At 42.3% G+C, this 14,343-nt stretch overlaps 1 protein-coding gene across 1 annotated transcript; it reads right to left on the reverse strand.

The window, feature by feature from the left end:
• Positions 1-9,873: 9,873 nt before the first annotated feature.
• Positions 9,874-13,568, reverse strand: C12H15orf40 (chromosome 12 C15orf40 homolog). The gene is made up of 4 exons (XM_069866418.1): positions 13,523-13,568; positions 13,319-13,439; positions 12,508-12,635; positions 9,874-10,559 (listed from the first exon to the last, which is right to left on the reverse strand). Exons 1-4 carry the CDS (start codon positions 13,532-13,534, stop codon positions 10,467-10,469), a joined length of 354 nt encoding a protein of 117 aa, XP_069722519.1. The 5' UTR covers positions 13,535-13,568; the 3' UTR covers positions 9,874-10,466.
• Positions 13,569-14,343: the final 775 nt, after the last annotated feature.

The raw sequence follows: 14,343 nt of genomic DNA on the forward strand, positions 1-14,343 counted from the left end.
ATGTAAAACATCTGCCTTGCAATCGGGGCGGGGAGGTGCCACACTGGGTCTGCGCTGTTTCCACGGCTGATGATGTCCTGCCTGTCCCTGTGACACGACTGGCCTGCAGGCAAAGCTGGAGAGCGCACAGTTTGGTAATCAGGCTAATTATCATCTGGCTGATGATAAACTGCGGATGCCCATGCAAGACCTTCTATTTTAACTGGCAAAACATCCTAGCAGAATCACTGATCTGTAGTTACGGTTTTATTTAATTCAATAAACTGTTTACTTTGTGTCTGCACCTTTCTCCATTTCAAAGTCAAATTAACACATTACTCCAGGTTAAGCAACACATCCTGAATACTGACACAGGCCAGAATGTCAATAAACTAAAACCAGTTTCTAAATCCCCTTCACTGGCCCTTTGTCAGGGGCCCTTCCAATATACACAAGAGGAGGTAGAGGAATAAAATCAAACCAAACATAGTATGCTTAAAGAATAATTAAAATGAGTATTCTAACTCACCTTTTTAACCTTCTAAAAGCTTTCAAATTTATATGGCTTTAAATGATAATGATTTTGACAAAGAAAAATTTTCCTCTGTGAAAGGTATTAGCAGGAAATTGAAAGCTGAAGGAAAATGAAATTGCATCTTTCACATTTGTTATGAGTCTATTCTAAGCGCGCAGTGGGAGAGTTATTTATCATGCATAACCTGTCCTTTTCTTTGAATGCTCTCTTCCAATTTGGTCTGGAATCACTGTGTGTTAAAGGATCGTTAACCAAAGTCGCATACATCATCTCTCCCTCACAAATCAACACTGTAAACTCTGCAACAGCCACAGAGGCACTGTATAGTCAGGGCCCAATGCTGACCTTGTGGCTCACATAAGACAAAGTAGACAGACTAAACTCCACAAAAGAAATTATTTTTTCCTTAAAACAAATTAGTTTTCTTCAAATTTCAAAGAAAGGGCAGGACAATGGCCTGGCAGCTGCTGGAACAGGTCTGTCTCACCTGCAAAGTGCAGAAGCTGCACACACACCTCTGGTCCTGTGGGACCTTGCCACCTGAAGTCATAGAATCATGGAATCATTAGGTTGGAAAAAGATCTTAGAGATCATCAACTCCAACTGTACCTGTCCACTACTAAGTCATGTCCCCAAACACCTCATCTACCCACCTTTTAAACACCTCCAGAGACAGTGACTCAACCACCTCCCTGGGCAGCCTCTGCCAGCGCTTGATAACCCTTTCTGTGAAGAAATTTTTCCTAATGTCTTCACACAACTGATTTCATTACCTGGCCTCTAGATGGACAGTGCTCTTATCCCTTGTATTTACACAAAGTTTCAGGCACGTAACAGGAGCTTTATACTGTGAACACATTATGAAAGACAACAGGAAACAAATATCACCTCACACCAGCTGGCACAAATCATGACGTTGGGACAGAGCTTTGTTTCATGAAACACAGGGCTGGGTCATAGAGCCACATCACAGAGTGTTTTCACATCAGCACACTCCAGGCAGTCTTGAAATAGAGTTGTAACCCTGGTTGCACAGATCCATAAAGCAATTGGATCCCATGCTGAGAGGTATTCTAAGGTATATGGAAGAATGGCATTTGTCATAGTTACATCCTTATCTCCAGGCACTAACGCAGTCCCTGTGACTACTGAACACAGTCCCTCTGACTACTGAACGCAGTCAGACACAATGCATTTCCAAACTTAGAGAAAAACAGTTATTGAAATAGAATTAATTCCTGTTTAGTTTCTCCCATATACAACTGTCTTTATGTAGATAGCACTCTTGACCCCTAGGGGGTCACAGAGGGACTGATATATGTCCCAGCATTCTGGAAATCATTTCAGGTTGCTCTTTTTGCCCTAAAAGAGAAGAATGCAACACCTGGGGTAGTGATGAAAAGCGAATACGATTTTAATCTCCTTCCAGGAGTCTCATGATCTACTTTTAAATCTTTTTCCAATACTACTTAATGGCATTATAATTACCGTAAGTCTCTAGCGTTCAAAACAAATACAACCTTGATTATACTCTTATTATTATTTGTATTACTGAAGCAACAAGAGACTTTGAGCTTTACCAAAGGAACAGAGGAGTGTGCATCTCTAAGAACCCGCATCTAATTTGAAATGAGAATTTGTAGATTATTACAAGCAGAAAAGACTGGAGGACAAGGACAAAACACAGAGACAGCTATATCTAGTTTGTATCCTCTTATTTTCTAGCTTTAGAAGTCTGACATTCTTCTTTGGAAAAGACTCTGTCCTTTGTGAAACTGGGCACAAAGACAATCAGCAGTCCTAGTCTCTAAAATCACCTCAAACTCTATTGTTTAGGACAAGTGCTTCTCTAAAAACCTTAAATACAGCTATCTTCCCTGCTGCCAATCCAATGCTAACAACAGCTCGACAGCTTATTCTCTGCTGCCAAACCTGCCTCCAGTCACACTTTTTTGTTGCAACTAAGAAGTCACAGATGTACTTATCCTCTAAAACTATGGGTTGTATTTACCCTTTAAAGTTGAACAGGCACATAGCAGTAGACCAAAGGCTCCTTTGTGTTTCTTCCTTTTGGAAGAAATAACGACGGGTGTCATTTCTGCTCCATGCTGTTCACAGACAGTAAAGCAAAAGAAAACAAGTGCTTGATTTATGCTCTCACTACACTACTGAACAAGTCAGTTAATCAGAAGACCTGATTTTACCATTCTAAAGTGATTTCACTTAAACCTTGAAGTGTCATCCCCTTTTGGTATTTGAACTTTTTCAGCAATGGAAATGAATACAGCAAAGGAGCTAAGTCTAAAATTCAGAGATGAAATGTGGCAATGATAGGTGTGAATTTCTCAGAGTTCAAATTTCCCTTCTAATCAGAGTTTTAACACTTCCTTTTCTGGCACAGAAGTAGAGTGTCTCATATGTTGAAATAACTTTTAGAACAGTCCAGTTATCTTCCCCTGTGGAGCAAATTCACACCATATTCACTAACCTGAATGATTATTTCAGGCAGCATCTCCTTGCAGCACAGAAGGCTGGGCTCCCAGGGCAGCCAATTTCACCTAATGGAAACCTGTGGGAGACTTTAGAATACTTTGGACAAAGCTCTGCAGATGAGCTAAGACCCTGGGAGTTGCAGTTGGCTGACTCTGGTGTCAAAGGGATGTGCCAACCTCTCACAGCAATTACAATGTGCTAGCCTTGACGTGCTGTGAGGGATAATAGTTCAGCAAAACAAGAAAATACTGGCAAACTGTATCTGCCTTTGTAATATGAATTTACTCAAATGAGACAGGAAGGCAAGAATAGATTGACTGGTTAGGAGCAGCTCGCCAACCTTTCCATTGGAATTTATACTTCAACCAGCACACCTCTAAATAACAACAGCACCAGTAGATGCTTTTCCTACATTACACATCAATGGCCTTCACACAAATCTATCATTTCAGAAGACGAATCTTTCCTTCCTGAAAAATTTCAGATTGATATTTAAAGGCTCAAGATTCACAATAAGAGGGCCATAGGTAGTATCCTTGTCCCACCTAGATTAGTGGATCACAAGTAAAAAATAACTGTGACAGTTACATTGCAAAATATAAGATTTACAATCTTTGAAAATATGCCTAGAAAAGTAGGTTTTTTGTGAAAGATTTTTTTGTCATTCTGACTTAAATGCTAAACAGCAGAGCAAGTGCTACACAACATATAGAGTCTATCACAGCCTCTATTCTGTGCGTGTTCCTCCCCAGCAGAGATTAGGACGTGCAGCAAATACTTCCAACAAGCCAAGAAAAATTGCTTCTAGCCCAATGATAGACCCTTTATTAATGTAAATTATTGCCATTTTCCCCCCTTCTCCTCACCATGTTTTATTTCCTTTGATTTTGTATTGGAGAAGTTCACCTAGCGTGCTAACCAGGAATCAATCAAACAAGTTCTGTTTCTTCAAAGCATCTAATCAAGGTACCTCCCACTGTATAACTACAGGACAAAGCCTAAAACTCAGCCTGCAAATAGCTAAGATCTGAAAATGAACCAACAGAAATTGCTTATTTAAATTTTTAAGCCCAGGTAAAAAGACTAAGGATGCTCACTGAAGTGAGCAGGAATTAAATACAGCTGAGAAACCGAAGGTTTTCTATAGAAAAGGTTGTTAAACACCATTTTCCGTAAAACACACTCTACTGGAACTTTTCTTTGCAGCCTCATGACATGAACAGTGGTGCAGAAAATTTCCAGTTTCTTGTAGAGCTCTATTTCACAGCAAGATCAGAGAGAAAAGTACTTTCAGATTTAGATTTGCAAAGGCAATCCCATAAAGGCAGCAGAAAGGCTTCAAGCTCTGGTATTACATGTTCTTTTTTGGTTTCTTTCTTTAAATGTGTAACAATTGTATACTAACACCTCCACTGACAGGCTCACTTTACCTATCTTGGCAGATTGATACACTTTTCAGCCCACTGAAACCTGTGTTTAATTAGGTGTTACACCTTCACTACTTTTACACACACATGCATTTGGCTACTGAAAGACTGGCCTTGCTACACATCCATGATTTAATGACAGCTATTGTCAAGTTTGTGTGTTCAGACGCTCCAATTTCACATTTATCTTTTGCCAGAAGTATTGCCTGGCTTTGTATTAAATAAAGAAAAGGAAGTGTCACAGCAATCACAGCAAACAGAAATCATACAGTTTGAGAACATCACTATAAGATGATCACCTTTTAAAAATATTTAACAAAAAAGCTTTTGCATCTGCTTAAGTAGGGGAACCTGAACTCAGCAAGGAAGTGACTGAGCAGAATCAGACAGTCTGATTAAAGAAAATTAGCCACGTGCAATTCACCTGGCTGGTCCCCTCTACGTATTAGCATTTACATTCAGCCAGTGATGAGCTTAATCAGGCTTTTCAAACAAAAAGAAAAAAATCCCCCTAAACCTCATATACCTCTCAGGTTTATTAGTAACAGATTGCACTGCCATTGTAAAATGCAACTACGAAACTGAAGAAAATTGTCTGTTCAGAAGTGAATCCTAATAGCAATTTTTCTTAATAGCAGGAACATGACCTCACATACGTGCTAGCTGATTGCTGCCAGATTGACTGAAGACAAAAGGTGACATTATATTTTTACTAAAGGACAAACGCCAAGAGGATACAAAGAGCTGCCGCAGGGCCTCACTAGAAGGGACAAGTTTGCCCTCTGATTGCAAAGATTGTATCTCAAGGTCTTTTTTCCCCCTCTTCCACAACGAAAACATCTCAAAGTACTCTCGGGCACAAGACACTGAAAAAAGAAATGCAGTAGAATCTAAGGAGATAGGTATCAGCAACAATGCTGATGTGACAAACAATAAGCAGAATCAAGCCCAGAGAGCCTGGTCCGGCTAGAAGGCACTCACCTGGAACAACAGCAGCAAAAATGGATTTGAGAGGCAGCAAGAGAGCACACAAACCCAGGGCCCGGAGGTGTCAGGAGGTGGCTGCTTGAGCTGAGCACGTGTGGTGATATCCTTATCAAACTTAACCCCGCAGACCTTCTGAACAACTGAAAAGCAGCAGTAAACTTTGTAAATTTTAAGACAGGCTATTCTAAGTAGCACCAGCAGAAAAAGGTTCCATAGGAATAGTTTGTTTTATGAAATTCAGCTTGCCATTCAAAGTACCCCTTTCACAGAATCACAGAATAACCAGGTTGGAAGAGACCCACCGGATCATCGAGTCCAACCGTTCCTATCAAACACTAAACCATATCCCTCAGCACCTCGTCCACCCGTGCCTTAAACACCTCCAGGGAAGGTGAATCAACCACCTCCCTGGGCAGCCTGTTCCAGTGCCCAATGACCCTTTCTGTAAAGAATTTTTTCCTAACGTCCAGCCTAAACCTCCCCTGGCGGAGCTTGAGGCCATTCTCTCTTGTCCTGTCCCCTGTCACTTGGGAGAAGAGGCCAGCACCCTCCTCTCTACAACGTCCTTTCAGGTAGTTGTAGAGAGCAATGAGGTCTCCCCTCAGCCTCCTCTTCTCCAGGCTAAACACCCCCAGCTCTCTCAGCCGCTCCTCATAAGGCCTGTTCTCCAGCCCCTTCACCAGCTTTGTTGCTCTTCTCTGGACTCGTTCCAGAGCCTCAACATCCTTCTTGTGGTGAGGGGCCCAGAACTGAACACAGGATTCGAGGAGCGGTCTCACCAGTGCCGAGTACAGAGGGAGAATAACCTCCCTGGACCTGCTGGTCACGCCGTTTCTGATCCAAGCCAAGATGCCATTGGCCTTCTTGGCCACCTGGGCCACTGCTGGCTCATGTTCAGTCGCTGTCAACCAACACCCCCAGGTCCCTCTCCTCCAGGCAGCTTTCTAGACAGACTTCTCCTAGTCTGTAGCACTGCACAGGGTTGTTGTGCCCCACGTGCAGGACCCGGCATTTGGCCTTGTTAAACCTCATGCCATTGGACTCTGCCCAGCGGTCCAGCCTGTTCAGATCCCTTTGCAGAGCCTCCCTACCCTCCAGCAGATCAACACTTCCACCCAGCTTAGTGTCGTCCGCAAACTTGCTAAGGGTGCACTCGATGCCTTCATCCAGGTCATTGATAAAGACATTGAACAGGGCTGGACCCAGCACTGAGCCCTGGGGAACCCCACTTGTCACTGGCCTCCAGCTGGATTTTGCACCATTTACCACCACTCTCTGGGCCCGGCCATCCAACCAGTTTTCCACCCAGGAGAGTGTGCGCCTGTCCAGGCCAGAGGCTGACAGTTTCTCAAGCAGAACGCTGTGAGAAACTGTGTCAAAGGCTTTACTGAAGTCCAGGAAGATACATCCACAGCCTTTCCCTCATCCAGCAGCCGAGTCACTTTGTCATAGAAGGCGATCAGGTTAGTCTGGCAAGATCTGCCTTTTGTGAACCCATGTTGACTGGGCCTGATCACCCGGTTCTCTTGCATGTGCTTCATGATAGCACTCAAGATCACCTGCTCCATGACTTTCCCTGGCACTGAGGTCAGACTGACAGGCCTGTAGTTCCCTGGATCCTCCCTGTGACCCTTCTTGTGGATGGGCACAACATCAGCCAGCCTCCAGTCCAGTGGGACTTCCCCAGTCTTCCAGGACTGCTGGAAGATGATGGAAAGGGGTTTGACCAGCACATCCGCCAGCTCCTTCAGTACCCTAGGGTGAATCCCGTCCGGCCCCATAGACTTGTGGCTATCTAGTCGGGCTGGCAAGGCTCTGATATATCTTAGAGACAGATGAGCACCAAGCGTGCCCTCACACGTATTTAGAGCTTTGACATTATTTGTAAATTATGCTTCAATGCATCCTGGTTTGCAAAGCACTACAGCGATGAACGCTGGCCAAATGAGCCACGTGCTGCAGCCCTTCCCATACGCACTGCAAGCCTACCAAGTAAAGAAAAAAGGCAAGGAAATGCCAGTCCCCCCTGAATCACACTTTGTAACCTCAATTATTCTCTAGGCAGACAACTGCTTTATCTGAGCAGCACAAAATGAGGCTCTGCCCCTCTGCTGTTCATTCCAGTAATCTTTTCTCTTTAAGTCCATGTTATCCCTTAGAGAAGCATCAGACTCCTCCTTTCAGGCAAGTATTTAATTTCTTCAGCAACTTTTTGACTATTTATTGTGCCCTGGTTACATTAACAGCACTTTGCCCCAGGTGCAGCAGCCTTCCTAGAGAATAATAACCAACATCCGCTTTCCGTGCAGGTAAAGGTCTGTGCTCCCAGAAGGAGACAGGGGAACCCATTTTTATAATAGCTAGTAAGGCAACGAATCATCCTCCAGAGATGAAGTCTAAAAAACATTAGGAGGGGGATACAGTAGGCTGAAATAAAGCAGTAAAAAAGGGACTCAGCTAGTTCCAAGTTTTACACATGCAAATAAGCAGTACAGGATGTACTAGATGTGACGTAAAGAGCAGAAAAGATCAGGTGTATCTATCTTCCTAGAGGCTGAAAGAAGGAAGATATTAAACTATGCTTTCCGCTAAATTGCCACTGCCAGTTATTGACAAGGTTGTCCGTTATACAGGATTATTTAGACAGATGATACCCAAAGAAATGGGGATTTAGAAACAGTTGGGACTAAAAGGAGAGGAATGCACTGCAGATGATAAATGGAGTGCAATGAAAGTAGAAGAACAAAGAGGCCAGCTTCAGATGGTATAATTAAATATCCTTCATTAGCATATTAGAGTACTGCAATAAAAAAATACTGCAAAAAAAAAATACTGATTACAAGTGATGAACATGACAACATGCCTGGCTCAATTACGTAAAAATGACAGCATAACACACTGAAGGCACCCAAATTTGTCTTGGAAAGTAAAGATTCAGAATGCCAACTGAGGGTGTTTGGGAAAGATGAAACCCCTGAAGCAGAAACTAGCAAAGACTCGGCTGAACACATTGACAAGACAGAGGGAACAAAAAGATTAACTTGGCTACTGTAGTAGATAATTATAATTGAAGACCAACCTGCTTCAGAGACTATACCTGCCCACGCAGCTCCTCCCTCACTCTAGGTCTGAAGTAATGGGAAAGTGTAATACATTAATTCAATATAGGATATAATACACATAACACATGGTATTAGCTTCCAAAAAAATCTTTATAACGGCTGTTGCAGCATTCAGCTTGGAATGTAACTTATAAATTCAGGATGACTCAGTCTTTCAATTGCCATTTTCTACTCAAAAAAGAAGTTTAGGAAATAAGGAAAAAAACCAACCACTCCATGAATACTTAGTTTTGGCTTGCTGTGCCTTAATTTTTCTGCAACACAGGATACCCCTCTGCTGGGCAAGAACAGATGAAACAGCAAGGAGCCATGAACCAAAACTGACTGAATAGTAAGCCCAAACCAGCCTGTACAGACAGGAAAGGATAAGTAAGGAAAGGCAAGGGAGGCAACATATGGCAGAGAAAAAGCCTGAGAAAATAAGGAGCCCAGATGCAAACCATTGAGCAAACAGCACTCACAATTTTGACTCACTTCTCCAGGCATTGTCCAAACAAGAAAGTAACATTTTTCATAACATTTGTGAAATTGAGTTGCCTTGAAGGAGCTGTCATCTTGGTAAGTACCAGTTCTCTAGCTCTAAAAATATTTGCTGCAATATTTAGGGTAACAGGAAGCAGAAAGAACTTCCTAAAGTAAAACATTTTTTACCATATAAAACCAAATTATAAGCTATGAAGTCTGCACTGCATGAAGCTGGTAAAGAAATTTAGCTGTAACTTTTGCATTCCTAACATTGCTTTCCAGGAGAACGTACAACAAACCCTAACTAAATCTTAAAAACTTTCTTAAAAGAAGAACGGCTCTTCTTTACTTTAAGCATTACATTTACAAATACACACATTTTAAATAAGACAATTTCAGACATCAATAGTGATGCAGATGAAACTGCAAACTCTTGCCAGAGACATGTATGATATCAGATAGATTTTGGGGGAATACTAGTTAAATCTTACTCTGACCTCTGACGCATGATAAATAGAGAAGTTAAGCCGCCTTCTCGTTAGCCCTGAGACTGGCGTATAGTTGCATATTTTGTTTCAAACTTCTTGTTCTGTTCTACAAATGAGACTGCTCAATTCTCCTTGGGCTGGAACACTACTCATTTTTAAATCAAGGAAAGATCACAAAAAACTCTGTTTAAAAATAACATTCTAATGTTACCTTTTTTTGTTAAAAATAGAAACATGAAACCAAGTTCAATAATATTTTTTGCCCCTTTTATTAAAAATACTCATTACATTTGACATACATTTAGCAAAAATACACGACTTCATCTCTACTTTTCAGGAAACTAATTACACACTATTACAAAGCAACATAGTATATGAAATTATCAGGTTCTGGGACAGTTTTTCATACTGCCAACTTCTAGTTTTGTTTCAGTTATTCAAGTGATTCTGCTTTTAGCTTGCCAAATCAACAACAGAACATTGGCCTCAAATATATTCATTTCAGATGTACATACATGTACATAGTGGAAAATTGCACCCAGTACCTCCTAAAATAGGAGAAAAAGTTCCTTTAGGGTCTTCAACATCCAGGCAGACTCATCCTTCCATACCACATTTCACATAGTGCTCCAAGCCTTTCACTTTTGGTTAACAAGTTGGAAACAAGTTTTCCAAACCATGCCTTTAGTGATCAGGAAAGAAGATGAATCTGACAAACAGGAAATTCTCCAGGGGGGAAAAAAAAAAGTCTATAGTGACAAGAGCAGATACGGAGCCTCAGCAAATGCTAACTAAACCTACACAAAAACTTCAACTGCACAGCAGCTTTATTAACAAGAAGGGGTAGTGAGGGGGAGAAGTATCTTTCCATATTCATTACCCATATTCTCAACAGGACTAGATTTACGTAAGAAAGACTAACAGTCCATTTACCAAGATGCATCGTCCCATTTCCAGCTCCTGTTTTAGGTCATCTGGAAGCCTCTTTTTTCAGTTTTTCTAAAATCTCATCTGGTGTCATCGATGCCAAAATCTTCACCACTTTTTCACGTGATTTACCACCCTGGTTTAGACACACACAGAAAAACATCGTTCAGAGAGTCACCACCAAATACACATTCAAAAAAAAAATATTTCACTGTAATGCCAACAAATCAGGTAGTTGAAAAATAATTCTTAAAGTGTGCACATGCGGAATTAGCAGCTGAAAGAGAGAGATCGATGTCCCTTCTAGTCACCTGAAGGGTGGAAAATGTCTTCTTTATGTTGGTTTTAGAGGCTAGAATGAAAAGCAAGGAGTGGTAAGTTTCCAGAATTCACTTGTATCATCTAGAAGCAAGTCTCCAACTAGTTTACATTTTTGTTTTTAAAAAGTGGGTGTATATATATGTATATTTGATAACTGTGCTCTCTCAGATCCTCCAGAGTTCTTTCCCAGAGTATTAATTACTCTTAAGCTGAGTTCTCAGGTGGATAATATCAACTAAACAAGATCACATCATAGATAGCCTATAAGACATTCAGATTCATACAGCAGCTATTTGAAATACTTGGGTTTGAATCACTGAAAAAAAAAGACTACTTTATGTAAGAACTGGCAAGCCTGCAACATCACTTCATATTGCCTGATGACACAACTTTGCTAGAATTCAGTAAACCATGTGAAACAAGTTGCTTGTTAACCTGCAACCTGGCAAGAAGTCTCAGAAGCCCAAAAGGGACATCCTGAAGGAAGAGAAAGTCCTTAACTCTACTATATAGAAACACAGCATGAAATTTAAAATAGATTTTTGAAGCAGTAGAGCCAGTGGGTGATGAAAACCAAGGTCCCTTGGTCACAGAAATCTGCTAACCTCAGCTCTATACTGGATCACTTCTCACCATTTTCCAGATTTGGATTGGTTTTGTTAACATTAGCATTTATCTAAGGCAACAAGCACAGAAGAGAGCAAATAGTACCAAACCTCACTTGCTGTGTACACCTTGCAGATCATGGTGGAAAAATCCAAGCCACAGGTAAAATACAGACTTTACCACAATGCTGCTCTGAGAAGAAACAGCGGCTTGTGAAAAAACAAACATTAGCATCTCATTATTTGGACACCTGTAGGTCAGAACAACTCAGTTAAGAAGGTCTGAAACCACTGCCCCCTTTTATGTTCAACTCTGCTTCGCACTTGTGAGAATAATCTAGGTAAAACCTGCACACCCCTTTAAGGTAAGAACACAGTGATATCTGTAAAAAGTTGATAAATAAATGAAGCAGGAAAAACAAGATGCAAGTCTTCACATCTCTACCTTTCAGCAACACAGTGCTCAATTCATTTATCACGTTGCCATTTACCTCGATCTTTTAACAGACTTCTGCAACAACTACAGACAGAAATAAAAAGCACAATTTTTCATTGTGATCTGATGTTCATAAACTATAAATGAACGTGGCCGGAAAGAGTGACTTTAAGCGCAATGAATTAATAAAACAAATTATTTATTCAAGGCAATGAATAAAACAAAGAGTTTCTGTTCGCCAAAGTCAAGACACTTTACATTCTAGTACAAAGAAAGTCTTGAGGACCAGCTATAATCCCAGTGCTTAACGTATGCTCTTGTTTATGCACAACAGTTGTCAGGGAATTTTCACTCAAATACAGGAGTTATTTTAAAAAATGAAAAGTTATTACAACACACACTCTCTGCAAAGCACAAATTTTGTGAACTGTATTTGACATGAAAACAAGAGAAGCTTTGAACAACACAGAAAACATGAACCACACAAATCTGGAAAAGATAACATGATGAGAACTATTCTGATTAAAGATCTCAAGATCAGCTGTCATTCCTCCTACACTACGTTTGTTTTCAATGAATCATTCCATCAACTTGACCAAACACCTTTGAAGCGTCTTTTGGACTGAAATTTGAGAGCAGTTCCCTACACTCAACAACTAAACTTCAAGATCCTGAATTTTAATTGAAGCTGGGCAAGATTGAAAGAAAAAAAAAAGAAGTACCTTCTCTAGAGTAACTTCACTCTTCTTCACTTCTAGCACCTTAGAGAGGTACCGACACAGCTCTGCATTCGCCTCTCCTTCAGATGGAGGTGCAGCAATAGCTACACCCACTGCCTCAGCTGTCACATCTAGAACAAATATTTTAAAAATTTTAGAGTCAGTTTTCAGAAAACCTAGTTATTGTCTCCAAAAAATGAATGCTTAGGCTTTTGAAAGAATTTTAGTGAAAATACTGTGTTTCTTTTTCTGACTGTTTTCTATTCAGCTAGGAGATCACAGAATCATGGAGTGAGTTGAGTTGGAAAGGACCTTAAAGATCATCTAGTCTTACCCTTCTGCCATGAGCAGGGACACCTCCCACTGGACCAGGCTGCCCAAAGCCCCAACCAGCCTGGCCTTGAACCCCTCCGGGGATGGAGCAGCCACAGCTTCCCTGGGCAACCTGGGCCAGGGCCTCACCACCCCTCACAGGAAAACATTTCTTCCTAATGTCTAATCTAAATGTCCCCTTTTTCTGCTTAAACCATTCCCCCTCGTCCTACCTGTGCACTCCCTGGTCAACAGCCTCCCCCAGCTTTCCTGCAGCCTTTCCAGGTACTGGACGGCTGCTCCAAGTTCTCCTGAAGGCTGAACAAGCCCAACTCTCTCAGCCTGTCCTTGTACGAGAGCCGCTCCAGCCCTCGGATCACCTTTGTGGCCCCCTCTGGACTCGCTCCAACAGCTCCAGAGCCTTCAAGGCAGAGCCGGAGCTGGGAAGAACACCCTTCCCGCCTCGTTCCTCGGCCCGGGGGGAGGCGGGGAGCGGCCGCACCTGTGACTGCGCTGCAGCGGGCGCCGGGCTTGGCGCGCACTGCCACCCTCACGCCGCCGCCCGCCGCCGCCACTACCGGTCCCGCGGCGGCGCCCGGTCCCCCGGCGCCCTTCCCGGCTCCCTGAAAGAGAGGAAGAGGCGCGATGGGCGCTGGCGCCGCTGCCGCTCTCGCTCCCCCCGTCCCAGCCCGGGCGGCCCCGCAACCTTTCGGGACATGGGCCCGACGCCGCGCGCCGCCAGCAGCGCCCGCATCCCACTTCCGGTAAAGGACTTCCGGTCACGCCCCTATATAACCACCCACTGAAACCCCCGCCCCTCGCAGGCCACGCCCCCCCTCAGCCTTTCACCTACGGAAGACAGGGAAGAGAAAAATGACCCCCCTCCTCTCCTCACTGTTCTCAACTCATTACAGGCTCTTGTACGCGTTCTCCTGCGCATAACACGCTGCAAAACAGCAAACATGACATACTGGCAGCAAAGCGGAGTGACGCAAGCTGTAAAAGCAGTTAAACACAAATAATCCTTAGTTTATACTATTTTAGTATTGGAACGTCCAGTGATAAAATACCATAATTAAAAGTCTGTATTCTCATTTTCACATTATACATTTTCTTAGAGGCACATATGTATATACAGTGGCTATTTCCATAACCAGCTCCATGTTCCAAAACAGCCCTTCTGAATTAAGAGATGTTCTGGAAAAATCTGTTTATTGCTGAAATTGACTTCGCATTTCTTCAGTGCAGCCACAAATGCTGTCTGCAGTGCTTAGTCCATTAATTCTCCACAGCTCATCCAAAAAGTTACAATGGCAACAGGAATCCAGCTTTGCTGATGTACTTAAAAATACAGTAGCAATTTAAGTCCATAGGGCGATTCCAAGGTCGTTTATGGAAAGAAGCGTAGGCTGGGACTACAGCAGCAGCTTTACTGTCGTTTTAGGACAGGCTGGGGAAAAAGGTAAACAAGTTCATAACATATAAGGATTTTCCAGTTAAAGAAAAGATTTTTACTACATGAGAAAC

Source organism: Phaenicophaeus curvirostris, chromosome 12 (genome assembly GCF_032191515.1).
Source record: "Phaenicophaeus curvirostris isolate KB17595 chromosome 12, BPBGC_Pcur_1.0, whole genome shotgun sequence".
NCBI classification, from domain to species: Eukaryota; Metazoa; Chordata; class Aves; order Cuculiformes; family Cuculidae; genus Phaenicophaeus; species Phaenicophaeus curvirostris.

Coding starts and splice junctions, on each gene's coding strand:
- C12H15orf40 (XM_069866418.1), bottom strand. Junction 12,636..13,318: donor CCGCTGCAGCGCAGTCACAG/GTGCGGCCGCTC, acceptor TATTTGTTCTAG/ATGTGACAGCTGAGGCAGTG. Junction 10,560..12,507: donor GTGAAGTTACTCTAGAGAAG/GTACTTCTTTTT, acceptor TGTCTAAACCAG/GGTGGTAAATCACGTGAAAA.